Here is a 21578-nt window from a genome sequence, read left to right as displayed (position 1 = left end):
CATGAGAAGATCTCTAAAATCAGAGACACAAGCATTTAAAGACACCGAGCTTGTAAGGTTTCCAGCTGACAGCCTGGGTTTGAGATCCAAGCACCGCACGACCGGGTGAGCTCCCATCCTTGCCCCAACTCCTAGCCCCAACTCCACCTAGCAGTTTGAAAGCATGCAAATACGAGTATCTAAGTAGGTACCACTTTGCTGGGAAGGTAACAGTGTTTTGTATGTTATATATGCCTTGGCGTATAGTCATGTTGGTCGCATAACCACGGAAATGTCTTTGGACAATGCTGGCCCCTCAGCTAAGAAATGAAGATGAGTACTGCCCCCAGAGTTGGACATGACTAGACAGAGAAAACTTTTCCCTTTATCTTTAATTTTGACTAAAGAATACAGAAGGCTGGAACAAGTTTCCCCTTTACTAAGGTGCAGTAGAGTCTTACCTCCCACTGTGTTTCTTCCAGTGCAGGAGCAAAGGTGGTCTTCTCTTTCTCGTATGTCCTCAGCTTGTTCTCTAGAAGGTCCTGCTCCTTCATCAAGTTGGACAGCTCCTCCCGCAGCTGCTGCTTCTCCTGCTGCAGCTGGAACACCTGCAGTTGCAAGAGTTGTTGCGCTCGCTGGTTCTTCTGTGATGTCTGCTTCAGTTTGCTGTTGCATTTCTGCTTCAATCCTTCCATCTCCTCCCGGCAACGCCTTTGCTTCTCTTCGTAGCTTTGGCAGGAGGTGATCTCTTTCTCTTCAAAGCTGCACTGGAGCTCCTGCAGCTCACCCTCCCGCTCCATCAGCTTCTGCTCCAGCTCCTGAATGGCGGATTCCTCTGTGGAGATGGGTGAACGGACACAAACACTGTTCTCAGTCATATGGGGATGAGTGGAAGACTTGCCTGGGTTGAGGATCTTGGTGCCCCCATCGGAGAAAGACAGAGCTTTCAAGCTCATCATGTTACTCTCCTGAAGGATGGCACACTGAGTGATATTGTGAGCAGAGCCTCCAAATCGGCTGATGGGGCCAACAGGAGTAATCAGGGGGTCCAGCTGGTAGCTGCTGGCTGTACTGTGTGTGGGCAGGCTGGACATAGAATTTCTCCCCGAATCTGAAAGTCCTCCAGAACAAAGAGCAGGCTTACTCTCTAGATCTTTGGCTTTGTCTTGGGTTGGGAACTGCTGAGCAGCATTGCTGTGATCAGGAGAAGAATGGAGAACCGTGTTTGAGTGAGGGAGAACTGGTTTGAAAGCAGTGGCCCTTGCCACACTCTTCTCTGTAGCCTGGGCAGAAGGAGAGAATAGTTAATGCATATAGAGAGAGGTAATCCTCCACTTATGACCAGTTGCTTAGCAATGGTTTGAAGTTACAATGGCCTTTCGTAAAAGTACTTGCAACCCAATTTTGAAGCAACAATGGTCAGCCCTGCCCATTCCAGTCATGTGACTACATGGTTGTTGGGAAACTGCCCTGCATTTATGGCCATTTGTACAGTTCCACAGTCAGGTGACCATGTTTGCTGAAGGGATACTTCTGATTTTTGGAAAATTTGGCCTATAGCAAACCATTGGTTCACTTAACAAACATGGTGTTTGCTCACTAACCATGCAAAATACTTCACAAAATCAAGTTGATCACATGGGTGATCTGATTTACGGCCATCACAAGTTATGACCATGATGGACAGGCACCATTATGGTTGTAACTTGAGAATTATCTGTACTATCATGGGAGTTTCCACTGGCTTCCTACAATGTGTTAAACAGGTTGTGCTTGATTTTGATTGGATGACAATGGGGAAGTAGTGCTGTTTTCATTTTCATTTTTAATTTTTTTCACCTTTACATTTTTGGAGATTTTCCCCCCCAGACCTTTATATCTAAAATCCTGTTTGTAAGCTTCTCAAATGAAGCAGTTGTGTTTATACAACATGCTGTGCTAAGTAGCTTCAAAAGTTTTTTTTTAACTACCTAGAATATTATGTGTGAACCTAGCCAGCGGTGGGTTTCAAATTTTTTTACTACCGGTTCTGTGGGTGTGGCTTGGTGGGCATGGCTTGGTGGGCGTGGCAGGGGAAGAATTCTGTAAAATCTCAAATTCCTCCTGATCAGCTGGGACTTGGGAAGCAGAGAATAGATGGGGGTGGGGCCAGTCAGATACGGTATTTACCGGTTCTCCAAACTACTCAAAATTTCTGCTACTGATTCTCCAGAACTGGTCAGAACCTGCTGAAACCCACCTCTGAATCTAGCCCATCTATTTAAACTAAAGAGTCAGGGTATTATACAAATCCAGAAAACTGGTTAATTCAATGACAGACTGACCCATGGGATTAATATCAGGATGTCGCACATTACTTCATCATTTGATTCAGAAGACCAAATTCCTTAATATAGTTTGGAGAGTAAAGACTGCAAAATTTTTCTTGATTTTTTTAATGTTGATATGGACACTTTAGGTCATACAGTTTCTATATAGGTCAGTGATGGCTAACCTTTCTGCCATCGTGTGCTGGGGAGGCGGGGGGGGATTGCACGTGTGCCCACACCCATAATTCTATGTGCCCCCCCTGCAAACCCCCCCCAACACTCCTGGTAGGCACATTTTTCTCTCTCACCTGGCTCCAGAGGCTTTCTAGGAGTCTGGGGGTTGGGGCGAAAACGGCCTTCCCCACTCCCCTGGCGGTCCCACCAGAAGTTGGCAAATGGGCTGTTTCTGGCCTCCGGAGGACCTCTGGGGGTGGGGGGGAAGGCCATTTTTAACCTCCCCAGACTCCTAGAGAGGCCCTGGAGGCTGGAGACAGCAAAAAATGGGCCTTCCTGTCCCACCGGAAATTGGCAAACGGGCCATTTTCAGCCTCCGGAGCACCTCCAGGGGGGTGGGGAAGGTCATTTTCACCCTCCCCAGACTCTTAGAGAGCTCTGGAGCCAGGTGAGAGAGAAAAACAGGCCTTCCCCAAGGCTCTCCGGAGACAGAAAACAGCTTGTTTCCCTACTTCTGGCGGGCCCAGAAGGCCCGAAAATCAGCTGGTGGAGCTGAGCTCACATGCCCACTGATATTCCTACGCGTGCCACCTGTGCCATAGGTTTGTCATCAGAGATATAGGTCCTCAAAATACTTGGAAATTGGTTTTCCAGTTTTCAATCAACCTGATTAACGAGGGCTCTGAAATCTACAGAAGGGATGGGAGACCCAGGAATCTTACATAAGTTTGGGGCTACCAATTTCCTACCCTTAATTATAATGACCAAGTTTAACTCAACTCACTAGTTCCAGCTGGTTGGAGCCTGGCTTCAGTTTGGGGGGTGTTGGGGTACCGTAATCACTGCTGCTTGTCCCAGCCTGACCTTCCAGCTCACCACCCGAGAGTGGTGCATAGTCTGTTCGGTGTGCCTTCTGGTTCACTTTGATGTAAAAGAAGTCCTCGTTCTTATTGCCTTTGGAGCTGGACTTGTTGTGGCCAGCTTCTTGGGAGAAGCTGAACTTCAGCAGACCATCGGAGTACCTGTTCAGCTTTTTCAGCTGGGATGACTTACGCAGCTTGTACTGAGAGGCCCGACAATGCTTACTGTGAAAGTTGTGTCCGGAGATAAGGCTACTGACACTTCCCATGATTATAACCTTGAACAGAGAAGTAGAAAGACTGTCCGAGGGATATTGTCCAAGGATTGGTTTTTATCAGGTTGTCCTGACTGCTGGGAGGCAAGGATGGTGTGTTCATAGCCAAAGCCTTGCTGTGCCGAAAAGCAGCAACCCTGAGAGGATGAGAAGAGAACATGAGACTAAATGAGAGAAAGACAGCTAATAATTCTGCTCCAAAACAAGACACTGTGGATTTGCACTGTGGACTTGCAGGACAGAAATTGCAATGCCTTCAAGCAAGAGTAAAAGGATTGCAAATTTGTAAACTCAGAAGGCTAAATGATGAAAAATAATAAGGAAGTGGTGGAACCCACAGAGAATCCAATTGTGCTTTACAACAGTGATGGGGAGCTACTGGAGCATTTGAAGTTTTAAGTCAGTAGCATCTGGACGTCCCAAAGGTTCTTTTTCAAAAGGCAACAGGCCTTTGTTTTTTCTGAAGACATTGTGCTTCTCATCTAAGAAGCATCTTCAGTTCTGACACTTCAGAACTGACTTCACTTCAGTCAGAACTGAAGCAGATTTTAAGATGAGAAGTGAAACGTCTTTAAGGAAAAGTTTAGTTGCCTTTTGAAAAAGCACCTTTGGGATAACCATGACCTGGATGACAGAAAATATCTAGACATTTAACAATTGGTAGGTTATTATCCCTGATGGGCCACAATGGTTTCTGCATACATGTCTCCTGCCATGAAGCAACTCTTTAAAAAAATTATTTCAGGCCACCATATTATTTTTTATTAATTCTTTAATTTATTAGATTTATACCCCATTTGGGCTGTTGGTTTGAGCTCCGAGCTTGGCAATTTGGTTGCAAACGTTTCACCACCATTCGAGGAGACATCGTCAATGCGCTTTGAATTGTGCTGATCTGTCAGAGCTCTGATCTTTAAATGCCTTTTTATGTGATGCAAATTAGTATGCATGTTGTTTGTTTGGCTACTTGTGAGTCATGGTCTGACTTGGACTTTTTGAACTTTGGTTTTAAGTACCATCTGTGTGATGTAAATTAGTGTTGTTTGTTCAGATACTTCTGAGTCATGGTCTGGTTTCAGTCTGTTTAAATGGCTGGTTGTTGTTACTGAGACGTGGTCTGATTTCTTGTGAGCTGATGGGTTGTGATTTTCGTTAAATATTTTTTATTGTTTTATGTCACATATTCTATTTCTATGTTGAACAGTGTGTTTTCTAGGTGTCCAAAGTGTTAACATAAAAACATCATCATAATCATATATACATAAACATATATGCGGTATCAATCGTTATTGAAAAATATACTATCTTGATTATATAAACCATCAGTTTTTCTTTCTCATGTAGTCCATATGTCACATACATTCACTCCTCTAACCTCAGTATCTGTCAATTAACCATTTGTAGAATAGTTCCCATGTTATAAAATATTCCAAGTCTTCTTTTCCTTTGATTATTAGGGTTAACCTATCCATTTCTGCACATTCCAGAATTTTTTTGATTATAGTATCATCTATAGGGCTTTCTAGATTTTTCCAGTATTGTGCATATATAATCCTGGCTGCTGTTAGGATATGTAAAATTACCGTGTTTTCCCGAAAATAAGACCACCCCAGATAATAAGCCCAATTGGGCTTTTGAGCGAATGCACTAAAATAACCCTTCCAAATAAACCCCCCCCCCCAATATTTAAATGCATGTAGAGAAAGAGGGAGAAGAAAAAGAGAGAGAAACAGAAATGAGAGGGAGGGAGGGAGAGACCCATTTCCCACATTGCCTTATACACTGTAAGCCGCCCTGAGTCTTCGGAGAAGGGCGGGGTATAAATGTAAACAAAAAAAAACAAAAACATACAGGGAAACCAGAATTGCAAACCCTAAACCCACACACAGGGAAACCACAATGCTAAATCCCAACCAACACACCCCCAGGGTTTTGGATTAATGGATTTAATGATCTAAAATGACTTTTATTTTGACCCCCAGACAAGAAGAGTTCAAAAAGAAAGAGCTACTCCATGGAATTCAAGAAAGGAATCATGGAGGATTCTCAGGGCAAGAATCTGGCAGCTTTCTACGAGAAAATGTTGGATCTCCGTATAGTCTAAAAATGGAGAGTAGAGTACAATAACCTCAGTCAACAGGTGCAGGAGGGAAATGGTAAGAAGCAAGTGTGGATCAGGTCGGCAACCATTATTTCCTGAACTTGAAGACAGCATCTCTGAATGGATTGCTGACAGGAAAGCAAAGGCTTTGGTTGTACGCAGGGCTGATATTCAAGCATTTGCCCTTGCAATGGCACCACAATTGGAAATTACCCAGGAACAATTCAAAGCCTCTCAACCAGTGATAGGATTCAAATAATTTAACAACCGGTTCTCTGCCCTAATGATTTCTTCCAACCACCAGTTCACCAAGCTGCTCAGAAAGTTAACAACTGGTTCTCCCGAAGTGGTGCGAACTGGCTGAATCCCATTACTGCTCTCAACACTGGCTAGACAGCTTCCTTCAGCAACATGAACTGTCTCTGAGGAGATCCACCTCACTGTTCAAGCTGGAAGATGCTGAACTTGTCAAATGGGCACTTGCATTCAAGTTGTTTGTTGATGGCACTGACTTTTCCAAGTACCAGCTCTGCAACATGATTGCCATGGATGAAACTGCAGTGTTAATGGGCCAAGGAGCTCAAACAACAATTGATCAGAGGGGTGCCAAAATTGATTTATATTTCCTCAAGTGCACATGTTATGTGCATATTAGTTATTTGGCTGGATGGAAGCAAAGTCCCATCTCTAATAATCACCAAGGGAAAGAAGGAAAAAACTGAACAGGTTTCAGGGATTTACGTCCTTGAAAGTGAAAAGGCTTGGTGCTAATGCTCCCACTTGTTGTGCGAGGTGGCCAAAGAGGCATGGTAGTCTGGGATTCAGCCAGCATTCACCGTGCCAAGGACATGAAAAAGTTTCTTGCCCAGCACAGGCTGGATCTAATTATGATACCTGCAGAAATGACAGGCTACCTCCAGACACTGGACATCACTATTAACAAGCAGTTCAAGGACCATCTCCACATTCAAATTGATGAATATATTGAACACAGAATGGCAAGAAACCAGTGTGGGAATTTTGTGAAGCCTAGCTTGCCAGAGCTTGGTGTCTTGGGTCAAGAATTGCATGGGCAACACATGCAATATGAACAGGCTACATGGACAGGAGGTGCTCTTTTAAGGAGACCTCTATTGCTAAACATGAGCGATTAGGACCAACGCTTTTGAACAAAATGGACTCACAAGAAACTCAGACTGGAATTTAGGGTATGGAATGTTTTGACAATGTTATAGAAGAAGACCTCTAAAATAATAACACACACATACACACACACACACACAAATTAAGGCTAGGTGCTTATTTTGGAGTTCAAAAATTATAAGACAGGGTCTTATTTTTGGGAAAACACGGTAAATGTGTGTTACCTTATTAAAGTTTCCTGGGAGCATGCCCAACAAGAATGTCTCAGGTTTCAAATCTATGTGTTGTTTCCAACCATATGTGTATTTTCTTCCAGGTTTGTTTGTTTGTTTTTTTGCTTTGGGACATGTCCACCACAGATGATAATATGAGCCTGGTATTTGGTTGCATTTCCAAAATTTAACAGATTTATTTTTATACATATTAGCTAATCTTGCAGGTGAATAATGCCATCTATAAAATTTTATACATTGTTGACATTGTGAGTTTATGATTTCTATTCCATAATTTCTGCCACCTGTCCAAATCTATTGTATAGCCAAAATTCTTAGCCCAAATTATCAGTTTCTTTTACTTGTTCTTCCTCCAATTTGTAAGTTAATAAGTAATTGTATATCCTCTTGATTAATTTTTCATCTGTTCCCATTAGAATCTGGTCTAGCTCATTTGGTTTGTTGCAAAACTCATACTCCTATCTTTTTCATACCTGGATTGCATCTGCAACTGTGGCCACCATGATAGGTCAATCCCTAATCTTTTTAGTTCTTATTTTTAGCCCACCCTCCCATTCATATAATATGTCCTTATATGTTATAATTTTATTCATATTTATGACGTTAGGATATATCCACACCTCCATTATAGATAACCATAATGGCACTTTCAGGTAGTATTATTCTTTAATTTTGGTCCATGCTAGCAGAAATGCATGTCTAATATGATGCTGTGCATCTTGCCCTTCTCATACCATAAGAAGGCATGCCATCCCAATTGCAAATCATGACCTTCCAACGTTAATAGCCTTATACTACTCAGATTAACTCACTCTTTTACCCACATAAGTGCCAATGCTTGGTAATATAATCCTCAAGATCTTGTAACATTTTAACTTTTATTCTTGCCTGATTTCCTTGCCATACAAATTTTAATATCATTTTATTTAGGTCTTCAAAATATTTTTTCCCGAATTTTATTGGGATCGTCTAAAACAGTTATAATAATCTTGGCAGAATATTCATCTTAATTGTGGCTATTCTACCCAGTAGAGACAGTTGCAGGCTTTGCCAATTTTCCAAATCCATTTTAATTTGTGCTTTCAGTTTGTCATAGTTATATTCTTTGAGAGTCACGCATCTTGCAGTTAATTGAACCCCTAGGTATTTGACTTTCTTTACAATTTCCATGTTCATTATTCTTGTAAATTCTCTCTTTTGTTTGTCTGTAAAGTTTTTAACCAATATTTTCATTTTTTCTTTCTTTTTTTTCAAACCTGTAACTGCCCCATATTCTTCTATCTTTGTGATTCATTTAGGTCCTGTTTTCTGTGGGTCTTCTAAAATAAACACCAAGTCATCGGCCTGTCACTTGTATTCTTCCTTCTTAATTCTCATACCTTTTATTTCATTATCTTGTCTGACATTTCTAGCTAATACCTCTAAGGTCAGTATAAATAATAGTGGGGATAAGGATCTTGTCTTGTGCCTTTTGTTATGTTGAAATTCTCAGTAATGTCACCATTCATTATCACCTTTGCTGTTTGTCTATGGTATAGCGTTTTATGTTGGTAAATTCCTCTCCAAAGTCCATATATAGTATTTTAATTGTACAAACATAAACTGCCAATTCAAATTATCAAATGCTTTCTGTGTGTCCAGAAAAATCATATCGATCTGCTTTCCCGAATGTGTCTCATAATATTCCAGTGTGTTTAGAATCATCCGCATGTTATTTTTTGATTTGCCTCTTAGGTAGGAAGCCATTTAAAAAATCTTTTCAGTCTTTCTGCAATTATTGAGGCATAGATTTTGTGATTTACATTTAACAATGATATTGGTCTGTAATTTTTTATTTGTAATAAATCAGAATCTTCTTTATGTATCAATGTTATAACTGTGTCTGTCCATGTTTTAGGGATCATTGCTTCCGACAATACTTCATTGTAGATTTCAAGCATGGATGTACCTAAGATCTTTTGTAAGTGTTTCTAAAATTCTGCCGGTAGGCCATTGGGTCCTGGTATCTTGTTGGGTTTTTTTGCCTCTTAATTGCTTCCGTTAATTCCATCATTGTAATTCTTTCATTCAACATTGTTTCATCCGGCACTTTGGGTAGGTTGACTTCTTCAATATATTGTTTGATTTTATCTTCTAGTATGTTTTCTTTGCTATATAGTTTTTCATAAAATTCTATTATTATTTTTTTCTTGTCTTCATTTTTGTGTCAAATTATACCCGTCTCATCTCGTAACTTGATTGAAATTGATACAAATTTCTTTTCTTTCTCTTTTTTGGGTCTGAATGCCAACCATCTCCCCGGCTTATTTGCGTTTTCAAAGAGGTTTTGTTTAACTACTTTGATTTTTTTTTGTACCAGTTCCTTTCTCTAAAATATTTAATTCATGTTTTACTAGTTCCATTTTTTTTAATTTGAATTTATATCCCGCCCTTCTCCGAAGACTCAGGGCGGCTTACATTGTGTAAGGCAATAGTCTCATTCTATTTGTATATTTATATACAAAGTCAACGAATTGCCCCCCCCCCAACAATCTGGATCCTCATTTTACTTACCTTAAAAAGGATGGAAGGCTGAGTCAACCTTGGGCCTGGTGGGACTCGAGCCTGCAGTAATTGTAATTGCAGGCAGCTGTGTGTTAATAACAGGCTGCATTAGCCTGGTGAGCCACTTCCCAGCCCATTTGATTTATACCATTTCTTTTTTGCAGGTCTCTCTGTATTTCCGATTCCAGTCTTTTATATTCTTCTTCTAATTCATTTTGTCTTTTCTTCTTCTCCTTATTTTTCCTTCCTATATAGGAATACATACATTTTGCAGGGACGTTTCTCCATTTTTATTCTCTTCAAAAAAGAACTCCATTTCCTTCTCCATTTTCTTTATAAACTCTTTATCTTCCAATGCTGACTGCTTTAATGTCCATCTTAGTTTTCTTGTTTGACCTTTCCATTTTACTTTTATTGGGTTATTGTCTGCCCAGATATTTGACTTCACATCTACTTCTTGTATATTCTCTTGCAATTCTGGTGAAATCCACGTAATGTCAATTCTTGACCATGATTTATGCATATTTGAATAGAAAGTATATTGCTTTTTCTCCGGATTTAATTCCCTCCAAGCATCTTTAATTCCTAGTTCCTCTGTCATTTTAAAAAAGGTCTTCGGTAAAGTTCTCCTAGCTTTTTGATTTGTTTTGCTACTTTTATAGCCTAATTTTGCATCAACAAATGCGTTAAAGTCTTACACAATACAGATGTTACCATATTCTATTTCTGTAAATTTTTTTGTTTAATTGTTCATAAAAAGCTTCTTGGTTAGTATTTGGTCCATATACTACTGTTAATAATGTCTGTTTATAATTCAACATTACTTCCACTATCAAAATTCTTCCCTTCTTTTTTTTAATAAAGTTTTTTATTTGATACAGAAACAAACATTTAATACATCAGTCATTCCTTCCATCTCAGTGTTTTCTCCTTGACTTCATCTTTTTTGTTGTTTCTTCTATCTTCATTTTCATTTAATCTGTTACATTTTTTTCACGTACAATATTCTAATTATACCATTTTCTTACCTTATCTATATCTTTTTTCTAACCAATGGTAAAATTGATCCCATATCTTAAAATATTCTGAATCCTCTCTTTCTTTAATCATCAAAGTTAATCTATTCATTTCTGCACAGTCTAAATTTTTTTTAATAACTTCCTGTTCCAGAGGTATTTTCTCTGCTTTCCAATTTTGCGCAAAAACAATTCTTGCTGCTGTTATTACATGTATAATCTAGTAAATATTTTCTTTATTTATTTTCTCTGGGAGGATATCCAATAGGAACAGCTCCGATTTTAACTCAATATGTTGATGGGTCATTTCTTCTAACCATGTCTTAATTTTAATCCAACAGTTTTTAGCTTCTGGGGATGTCCACCACATATGATAATAAGTTCCTGGTAACTGGCGACATTTCCAAAATTTAACTGATTTACCTTTAAACATTTTTGCCAGTTTTTCAGGGGGCATATGCCATCTATAAAACATTTTAAATTGATTTTCTTTATATGCAGTGGACATTGTTAATTTATAGTTCCTTTCCCATAGCTGTTGCCATTTATCTAGACCAAGTGAGTATCCAAAATTTTTAGCCCACACTATCATTGTTTCCTTTACTTATTTGTCTTCTAACTCAATACCAAGTAAAAAGCTATAGATTTTTTTGATTAATTTGTCCTCTGTTTCTGTGAATATCCCATCCAGCTCTGTCTTTTCTAAGTAAAAACCATATAGTTTAACATCTTTTTCATATCTTGTTTTTATTTGCATGTACATTTGCATGCGCGACAGCTACCCCAATACCTGGATGAAGCCGTCTATCTAGACCCGTTCCAGTCCGGCTTCCAACCCGGATACAGCACGGAGACAGCTTTGGTCGCATTGGTGGATGATCTCTGGAGGGACAGGGACAGGGGTTATTCCTCTGCCCTGGTCCTATTAGACCTCTCAGCGGCTTTTGATACCATCGACCATGGTATCTTGCTGCGCCGGTTGGGGGGATTGGGAGTGGGAGGCACCGTGTATCGGTGGTTCTCCTCCTATCTCTCCGACCGGTCGCAGACGGTGTTGACAGGGGGGCAGAGGTCGACCGCGAGGTGTCTCACTTGTGGGGTGCCGCAGGGGTCGATCCTCTCGCCCCTTCTGTTCAACATCTATATGAAGCCGTTGGGTGAGATCATCAGTGGCTTCGGGGTGAGATACCAGCAGTACGCTGATGACACCCAGCTGTACTTTTCCACCCCGGGCCACCCCAATGAAGTTGTTGACGTGCTGTCCCGGTGTTTGGAAGCCGTACGGGTCTGGATGGGAAGAAATAGGCTCAAGCTTAATCCCTCCAAGACGGAGTGGCTGTGGATGCCGGCATCCCGATTCAGTCAGCTGCAGCCGCAGCTGACTGTTGGAGGCGAGTTATTGGCCCCAAAGGATAGGGTGCGCAACTTAGGTGTCCGCCTGGATGAACGGCTGTCGTTTGAAGACCATTTGACGCTGTCTCCAGGAGGGCCTTCCACCAGGTGCGCCTGGTTCGGCAGTTGCGCCCCTTCCTTGATCGGGATGCCTTGTGCACAGTCACTCATGCGCTCGTTACCTCTCGCTTGGATTATTGTAATGCTCTCTACATGGGGCTCCCCTTGAGGTGCACTCGGAGGCTTCAGTTAGTCCAGAATGCAGCTGCGCGGGTGATAGAGGGAGCTACTCGTAGCTCCCACGTAACACCGCTCCTGCGCAGACTGCACTGGCTACCTGTGGCCTTTCGAGTGCACTTTAAGGTTTTGGTTACGACCTTTAAAGCGCTCCATGGCTTAGGGCCTGGGTACTTACGGGACCGCCTGCTGTTACCGCATGCCTCCCACCGACCCGTACGCTCTCACAGAGAGGGACTTCTCAGGGTGCCGTCTGCCAAGCAATGTCGGCTGGCGGCCCCCAGGGGAAGGTCCTTCTCTGTGGGGGCTCCCACACTCTGGAACGAGCTTCCCCCAGGTTTACACCAAATACCTGACCTTCGGACCTTTCGCCGCGAACTGAAGACACATCTTTTCACTCGCGCGGGGCTGGCTTAAGTTTTATCGATTTTAAATTTCTTATTACTAATTTTAAATGGGGTTTTAGTTTTTTATATATTTTAAAGTTTTTAGGCTAATTATAATAAGTTTTTAAACTTGCATTTTAAATTGTATATTGTATTGTCTGTTTTTTTTTATTTTTGCCTGTACACCGCCCTGAGTCCTTCAGGAGAAGGGCGATATAAAAATCAAATAAATAAATAAATAAATAAATAAATAAATAAATAAATAAATAAATAAATAAATAAATAAATAAATAAACCAATCTAGTTCAATCCCCTGTTCTTCCAATTCTTGTTTCTGCTTAAATTCCACCTTATCTGTTAATAATTCCTTGTATCTAACAATATTCCTAAAATTAAAAGTATTTGGGTGTATTAAAGGTTCCATTGCTGATAACCACGTTGGAATTTTCACATAATATTTGTCTCTAACTTTCTCCCATTGCATTTCTTATATAACCATAAAAAGGCATGCCATCCCAGTTGCAAATCATGTCCTTCCAGAGTTAATAATCTTGTATTTCTTAATTCCACCCATTCCTTCATCCAAGTCAGTGCTGCTGCCTGGTAATATAATTCCCAGTTCAGCAGTCCAAATCCTCCATGTAGCCTCATATCTTGTAACATCTTTATACTTATTCTAGCTTTTTTCCTTTGCCATATAAATCTTATTATCTTGTTAAGATGTTGAAAGTAAGTTTTTTCAATTTTTATCGGTACTGTCTGGAATAAGAATAATAGTCTTGGCAGTATATTCATCTTTATGATTGCAGTCCTTCCCATAAGTTATAGTTGTAAGTTTTTCCATTTCTCCAAATCTTTCTCAATTTGTTCTTTTTAAAAAAAATCCAAATAAAAAAGAAGAGAGAGAGAGAAAAGAACCAAATATAACATCAAATGTCTTTACTTATCCTTCAGTTCCATTCAGAAAGTCAAAACCAAGTTCTTCAAAGTATTCACAAATAGGTAAATAAAAAGCTAGTCACAGAAATAAGATAATAAGGGGTAAAAGCTGAAAACAAAATTCAAAGTCCAATCTTTTCTTTTATGCATCTGCTGTCTTTATCATTCAGCCAAATGTCAAGGTCAATCTGTAGTTAGAGTCTCTTCAGTGTTAAAAACATTTTCTCTTCTGCCACTAGATGGCACTGCTGACTAGCTTTCAACAATACACAGTACTTTCAATTTCTTTTACACTCTTTAGTTTCAGCTATACAAAGTTTCCTTTTATCAATTACCACCATTCCATCATATTTAAATAGAATGTGGTTCAATCTTCACCAGTTTATTAGTCCATTGATCCAAATTATTATTATTTTTTAAAGGATTCTCCAATTCTTTTTAGTTCCAAAAAAGTAAGTTTTCCACTTCCCTCGCCGCCAAATTACCGGATGTGAGAATGAATACACACCCACTCTCACTCCTCACTCTCAGCTGCTCTTTTCCATCTTATTTTATTTTACAGGTGGATTTGGAGTGGAAACTTTTTTTCCCCAAAAAGTCAAAATCTCTCTCACTACGATGTCACACGTTGTCTCTTTTCTTCCTCTTCTGTTGCAGCTGCCCCAGCTTCCTAGCGACTTCTATGGTCGCTTTCTTCACTGCCCAGTTTGAGGAGCTTCCTTGCTCTGACCAGGGATTTTGTGATCTCCCTAAACCAGAAGTCCGTTTGTCATCCCTACAGGGCAACATAGGTCACTTGGGACCCCCAAACAGCGGAGATATTGATGGGCCCTTGAGAGACCTCAAAGAGCCCATCGTACCGCCGTGACGCTGGCCACACACCCCCTTTCCTCTTCGTCTTTATAAATTTGTTTTGATTCTATGGATTCTTTGATGTAGAGGGCAACCCCTCTTTTTTTCTGCTGTGCCAATGAGGTGTATAGCTTCCCCATTTTAGGGCTTTCCAATAGTTATATAGTGGTCCTTTTTTATATGTACTTCCTGGAGACAGATCAAATCTAAGTTCACTTTTTTTAGTTTATTGAAAAAGATTTTCCTTTTCATTGCTGAATTCTATATAGGAATTCTATATTTTGTCTGTGAAATAGGACCTATTTCACAGACAAAACCCAGGAAAAGCTCCAGGCCCAGAAAAGATAACTCCTTCTTGCTTAAAAGTCTGTGCTGACCAATTGGCCCCCATCTTCACCCATATCTTCAATAAATCACTAGAGATGTGCTATGTTCCTTCTTGCTTCAAACACTCTACCATCATCCCAGTGCCGAAGAAGCCCACCATCAAGGAACTGACTAACTACAGACCAGTTGCTTTAACATCTGTAGTCATGAAAACTTTTGAAAGGCTAGTGCTTTCCTACTTGAAAACCATCACGGATCCACTGTTAGACACCTTGCAATTTGCATACCGAGCAAATAGATCAACAGATGATGCTGTTAATATGGCTCTGCACTACATCCTACAACATCTTGAATCTCCAAAGACCTATGCAAGGGTCCTCTTTGTAAACTTTAGTTCAGCATTCAATACCATCATTCCAGACATTCTTCTAACTAAGCTAAACCAGCTACAGGTACCTGAACAGACTTGTAAGTGGATCACAAGCTTCCTAACAAACAGGAAGCAGCAGATGAAGCTAAACAGGATCACATCAGATACCTGTACAATTAGCACAGGGCTCTCCCAAGGCTGTGTGCTCTCCCCACTTCTCTTCTCTCTGTATACCAATGACTGCATCTCCAACGATCCATTTGTTAAACTACTGAAGTTCGTAGATGACACAACAGTGATCGGTCTCATTCGAGACAATGACGAATCCGCATATAGATGAGAGGCAAAACAATTAGCCTCATGGTGCGACCGAAACAATCTGGAACTGAACACACTCAAAACCGTAGAAATGGTGGTAGACTTTAGGAGAAACCCTTCCATACTTCCACCTCTCACAATACTAGACAACACAGTATCAACAGTAGAAACCTTCAAATTTCTAGGTTCTATCATATTGCAAGATCTAAAATGGACAGCTAACATCAAAAACATTACCAAAAAAGGACAACAAAGAATGTTCTTTCTGCGCCAACCCAGAAAGCTTAAACTGCCCAAGGAGCTACTGATCCAGTTCTACAGAGGAATTCTTGAGTCTGTCTGTCAGCCTCCACGCCAATCCTCACATCCTTTTGTACTCTTTATATTCAGTAGTTAGATTGCATGGGGTTTTATGTTTAATGTAAATAGCTCATGAATTCAGTTTAAGTAGAGAGGGCCCTTTAAGAGTGTCGTCTGACATAGTTTGAATTCAACAGGAATGTTAGAGCGCGCGCTTTCAATGGACATTGCATTCCTGAGATGATTGACAGCAGAGACCTGCGGAAGAAGATTACCACTGCCCCCTGGGATGCTTTCAGTTTCGAGTACTGCCGTTTGGACTGCAGGGGGCGGCCACAGTTTTCATGCAACTAATAAATGAAATACTCCATCAACATTTGTTTAAAGGGGTTCTTGTTTACCTTGACGATATACTTATCTATACAGAAACAATGGAAGAGCATATAAAGCTAGTAAGACCGGTACTCAAAAAATTGTTAGCTGCAGAACTTTATTGCAAGCTATCCAAATGTGATTTTCATCAAACAAAAATAGACTATTTAGGGTACCATATATCGGCAGATGGATTGGAAATGGACCCTGAGAAAGTAAAAGCTGTCTTAGAATGCCCCCCCCCCACGCACACGCAAACAGCTGCAAAGTTTCTTGGGATTTGAGAACTTTTATCGTCAATTCATCCCCTCCTTTGCTCAAATTGTTTTGGCAATCACCAACCTCTTAAAAACGAAAGGAGATACAAAACCCAAACCATCATTACCTCTCAAATGGTCAATGGAATGTCAAGCAGCGTTTGAAAACCTGAAACAACTGTTTGCTGCTGAACCTATTTTAAAACACCCCGACATGGATGTTCCTTTTTTGGTACAAGCAGATGCTAGTGATGTAGCGGTCGGAGCCATTTTGCTCCAAAACAATGCTGATGGTAAACTACAACCTTGTGCTTTCACTTCTCGAAAATTAACTGAAACTGAAAGAAGGTGGGCTATTTGGGAGGATTGGAGTGATGGCCTCCACTCCAATCCTCACATCCTTTTGTACTCTTTATATTCAGTAGTTAGATTGCATGGGGTTTTATGTGTAATGTAAATAGCTCATGAATTCAGTTTAAGTAGAGAGGGCCCTTTAAGAGTGTCGTCTGACATAGTTTGAATTCACCAGGAATGTTAGAGCGCACACTTTCAACGGACATTGCATTCCTGAGATGATTGACAGCCAGAGACCTGCGAAAGAAGATTACCACGGGGGCCGAGAAGGAGCTGGCATTGGACCAAACCTGCTGACCTCTTGGGAGGAGGAGGGACTAACAATGGGATATGGAATGTTAGCCATATTTTGTCTCAGATTCAACTTTACACTGCTGCAGTCACGATGTATTTAGTAAAAGTACTTTATTTGCAAATGAAGTCAAGGTGTATTCTTTCCTAAATATAATCAGAGGCAGCCTGACACTGTCATTTGCACCTCTATAATTGTCTGGTTTGGTTCTGTAACCCAACAAGAAAGACACAGACTTCAGAGGATAATTAGAACTGCAGAAAAAATAAATTGCTACCAACCTGCCTTCCATTAAGGACCTGTATACTGCATGAATCAAGAAGAGGGCTGTGAAAATATTTACACACCCCTCACATCCTGGACATAAACTGTTTCAACTGCTATCCTCAAAACGACACTATAGGGCACTGCACACCAGAACAACTAGACACAAGAACAGTTTTTTCCCGAAGGCCATTACTCTGCTAAACAAATAATTCCCTCAATACTGTCAAACTATGACTGTAACTTCGTTGCTGGTAATTCCTTATGATTTATATTGATATTGATTGTTCGTGATTGCTTATTTGTACCCTATGATCATAATTTGTGTTGTAAATGTTGTACCTTGATGAAGGTATCTTTTCTTTTATGTATACTGAAAGCATATACACCAAGACAAATTCCTTGTGTGTCCAATCACAGTTGGCCAATAAAAATTCTATTCTATTCTATTTTATTCTATTCTGTTCTGTTCTGTTCTATTCTATTCTATTCAATCCGTTAACACTGACTGACATTAAAGTAGTTTCTTCTCCTATCTTTTTACTTGTAGATTAGTCCACCAGTTCTAGTGGTTATTTCTCTTTGTTCTAACTTCTTTCCATTGTGCTCTTTCTTTTTGCTGCTTTTCATTCCCTTTCAGATGTCATGGTTCCTCTTCTTGGAACAATTACATACTTCTTGGCTTTTATCACCTATTTTCTCTCTCTTCTCCTTCTCTTCCTCCATTCCAAAGTGTTGTTCATCGAATTCAATTGCCTTATCTATTGAATCTAGCCTATATCTTTCTTCATTCCAAGTCTCCAATAAGCCTTCAGGTATTAGCCATCTAAAATGTACATCATATTTGATCAATTTTCTTGCCAGAAATTGGTATTCTCTTCTTATGCCTCACACTCTTCTCATTATCCATTATTTCTTTTTCTTTATATACCATTGGCTTTCCTTTAGCTTTTTGAAGTATTTCATTCTAGTCATTTTTTTCAGGAACCAAATATGTACTTCTTTGGGGAGTCCATTCCTCCTTACATAGCTTGTATGGACCTGAAAGTCTTCATTCATCTCTGATAATACCTCCTGCTTGCTCACTTCCTAGACATCAGCCAACAACTCTGCCATTTTATTGGGGAAGTCTTCCCCCTTCTCTTCTTTTATTTTGGAATCTTAGGAAGTGTTCAGCTTTTTCCATCTCCAGGGATATTATTGAAGCCTCCAGGCTTGTGTCCACTTGCGTTAGTCTCTGATCCATTTCATTCCCTTTTTCCTCAGTTTGCTCTCATTTTTCCTCAACCTTTTAAATTCTTTCTTCATTCTTTATCATTATTTGTTGGATATTTTCCACTTTGTCATCCACTTTCTGTATTATTTCATGTAGTTTGGCCATTGACTCATGTATTGATTGGAGTATCATTTTTTTTTCTGCTTGCATTGCATTTCTTTCCTACAATAAAAAATTTTCCAAGGATCTTTGGCTTGTCATGCTTGGGGTAGCTGCTGCTGCTGCTGAAGAGAGGGCCGAAGTAGTTTTCTTCATCTTTCTGACTTAGCACAAAAGATAAACAATAGTTTCACAACACACCCCCAAGTATTCCGCTATTCCCTGCCAGTTATTTCCCAGCTTCAATGAGCTTTTTATGGCCAAACTATTGCTATTAAATTCCTCTCTCTCTTTTTACCACTTCTGTCCATAGAGCCTATAAGATATCAATTCAAAAATACTTTTTAAATATAATTTTCCACCCTTCCTCTCTTCTTTTTTACAACATTATACAGAAATAGAATGTGAATACTAATTGGTTTCCTAAAGTCCACCGAGTCCAGGATATGTCTGTCAGATTTTATAGGGCAAACCAAAATATCTCTTACAGATCGCCTTTGATTCTTCTTCTTTTCCTCTTAGGTGAGTAGGCTATAAAATTTTATTTGTAATCCACTCAGGTCCACAAATTCCTCAAAAGTCTTTTACAAAGTGTTCCAAAAGTTCTTGCAACATTATTTTAGTCTCTTCTTTTATTCTCCTTCTCCAGTTATAATATCCAAAACTTAATCATATTCCACCAAAGTAAATTATAATTCGATCCAATTTGGAAGTTGTATTTTCCCAACTTCTAAGTTTTAAAAGTCTCAAAGGAAAGCAAGAAAAACAAAAAGAGAAGAATGAGGATTCAGAGGTGTTCTATTCAAAATGTTCCACTTGCAGCCTGCTTAATTGTTTATTAACTGGTAAAGCCAAAGAGCTGCTAATTTTGCACAGTCATAGTTCTTCCACTCTCTGCTCCAGCCTCCCAGACTAAACAGATTACAAATGTCAAAAAAATATTCTTATTTCATTTGCTGTATTCCACATCCCAAGGTCATGCCTATTCAAAAGTCCTTTCACTTTAAACACTTTCTCTTCTGGCAAGTACCAGTAGATGGCACACTTGTTCTGTTTCCTCTGATTTGGTCTGATAACTCCTTACTTTTAGGGCTTTTAAGTTTTTTCCTTTTTGCAGTCAAACGTTTTAAAATTTTTGTGAAAAGAGGACAACAGAGGCTCAACCCCACTAATACCTCAGCCTCCTATTTCTTCCACATTTCTTGTAGCAAAACAGTAAATTCTTCTGAGTCCTTTTTTAAATTAATGACTGAGTGCTTTTTCGCCACCAGCTCTGGAGGTGCAAAGTCTAAATCCCACCTCCTATTCTTTAGTCTCACTCTCAACTTAATCCAATTTGAGGGAGATCCAAATCTTTTCTTTTGAGGTAGCAGTCTGAAAAATCTTTGTTAATGAGAGTCCAGATCTGAAGAAACATAAACTTGAACGAAACAAAGTTAATAGAAGTCCAGAACCCCCAAAATTAGGGAGGGTATGGACTCTCACGCAGCGCAATGAGAAAGAACGTTCAGGGTAAGTACAACATTCCTTCTCCCTTGCACTGCTTAGAGAGTCCATTGAATGGGATATACCCAAGCTAAATATCGCTGGGGTGGAAGACGAGGAGGTAGGTGCTGAGTCTGTGGAAAGAACCTGTTGAACCACCCTGAGACCAAAGGCAGCTTCGGCCGATGCAAATTAATCCAATTTGTAGTTGCGAATGAAAGGAGTTGGCATGGCCCAAGTGGCTGCCCTGCAAATCTCCAAAAGGGAAGCCTGGGTGGCCCAGGCTGCAGTGGTTGCCGCACTGCGTGTTGAATGCACTGTGATACGGCCAGGCCAAGGTTTGTTCTTCTGTTTGTAGGCCAAGGAGATGCAGGCCTTGAGCCAGCGAGCAGTGGTGGATGATGATACCTTTGTGCCCAGCGAGCCAGGCTGGAAGGAAATGAACAATGACTCAATTTATAGAAAGCAGCAGTCCTGTCAATGTATTTTTGTAGTGCCCTGTGGACATCTAAAGAGTGCCAGCATCGTTCAGTGGGATGACTGAGTTTGGGGCAAAAATCAGGCAGGATGATTTCTTGGGATCTGTGAAACAAGGAATTGATTTTTGGAAGGAAGGTGGGATCCAGACGCAGGATGACTCGGTCAGGATGAAAAATGCACAAGTCCTTCTGTACTGACAGAGCAGCAAGCTCTGATACTCAACAGGCAGAAGTTATAGCGGCAAGAAAGGCAAACCTTGAAAGACAGAAGTTTGAGGCTGGTAGAGCCCAGCAGCTCAAAGGGTGAAGCAGTCAAGGCTTGAAGAACGAGATTGAGATCCCAGGAGGGATACCGGTGAACTGGAGGGGGGCAAATGTTGGATGTACCTTGTAGAAAACAACGGACCCGGGGATGGCATGACAGGGAGCCATGTCCTTGACGGATAGTACGGTTGCAAATACCGCGACCTGCCGGTGTAAAGTGTTAACTGCTAAACCAGCATCCAAGCCCCCTTGAAGAAAGTTGAGAACTTGAGGAATGGAGGCTTGAGTGGAAATAATCCCTTTTTTGGAACACCAGCAATGAAACAAAGACCAGGTAGCATCGTATATAAGAGTCGTAGAATGACGATGGGAGGCCAGGAGTGTAGAGATCACTCTGGGTGAAAAGTGGTCTTGTTTTAGGATCTCCCATTTAAGTGCCAGGCGGCAAGCTGAAACCACTGGGGCTCTGGGTGGTAAACTGCACCCTGGCGTAGGGAGATCCGATCTGTGGGAATCCTCCAGGCCGAGTAATGGAGAGGCCCATTAGGTCCACGAACCAGGCCCTTCAAGGCCAGTAAGGGGTGACGAGGATGACTTCGGCTCTCTCCTCCAAGATTTTCTGTACCACCCTTGGGATGAGGGGTGTCAGAAGAAATGCATACAGAAGAACTGGAGGCCATC

General features: G+C 40.5%; 1 protein-coding gene across 5 annotated transcripts in view; it reads right to left on the bottom strand.

The window, feature by feature from the left end:
• LZTS1 (leucine zipper tumor suppressor 1) overlaps positions 1–21578 on the bottom strand; it is a 64896-nt gene that overhangs the window by 9645 nt on the left and 33673 nt on the right. For all 5 annotated transcript variants that reach the window (XM_058194424.1, XM_058194421.1, XM_058194420.1 and 2 more), the window contains 2 exons: positions 3247–3734; positions 441–1262 (listed from right to left, as the gene is read on the bottom strand). In XM_058194424.1, coding sequence (XP_058050407.1) covers positions 441–1262; positions 3247–3591 — 1167 coding nt within the window. In that variant the 5' untranslated portion in view covers positions 3592–3734. The remainder of the gene's footprint in view (positions 1–440; positions 1263–3246; positions 3735–21578) is intronic.

Source organism: Ahaetulla prasina, chromosome 9 (assembly GCF_028640845.1).
Source record: "Ahaetulla prasina isolate Xishuangbanna chromosome 9, ASM2864084v1, whole genome shotgun sequence".
Taxonomy (NCBI): domain Eukaryota; kingdom Metazoa; phylum Chordata; class Lepidosauria; order Squamata; family Colubridae; genus Ahaetulla; species Ahaetulla prasina.
This window is presented reverse-complemented; position numbering and strand designations above follow the sequence as displayed.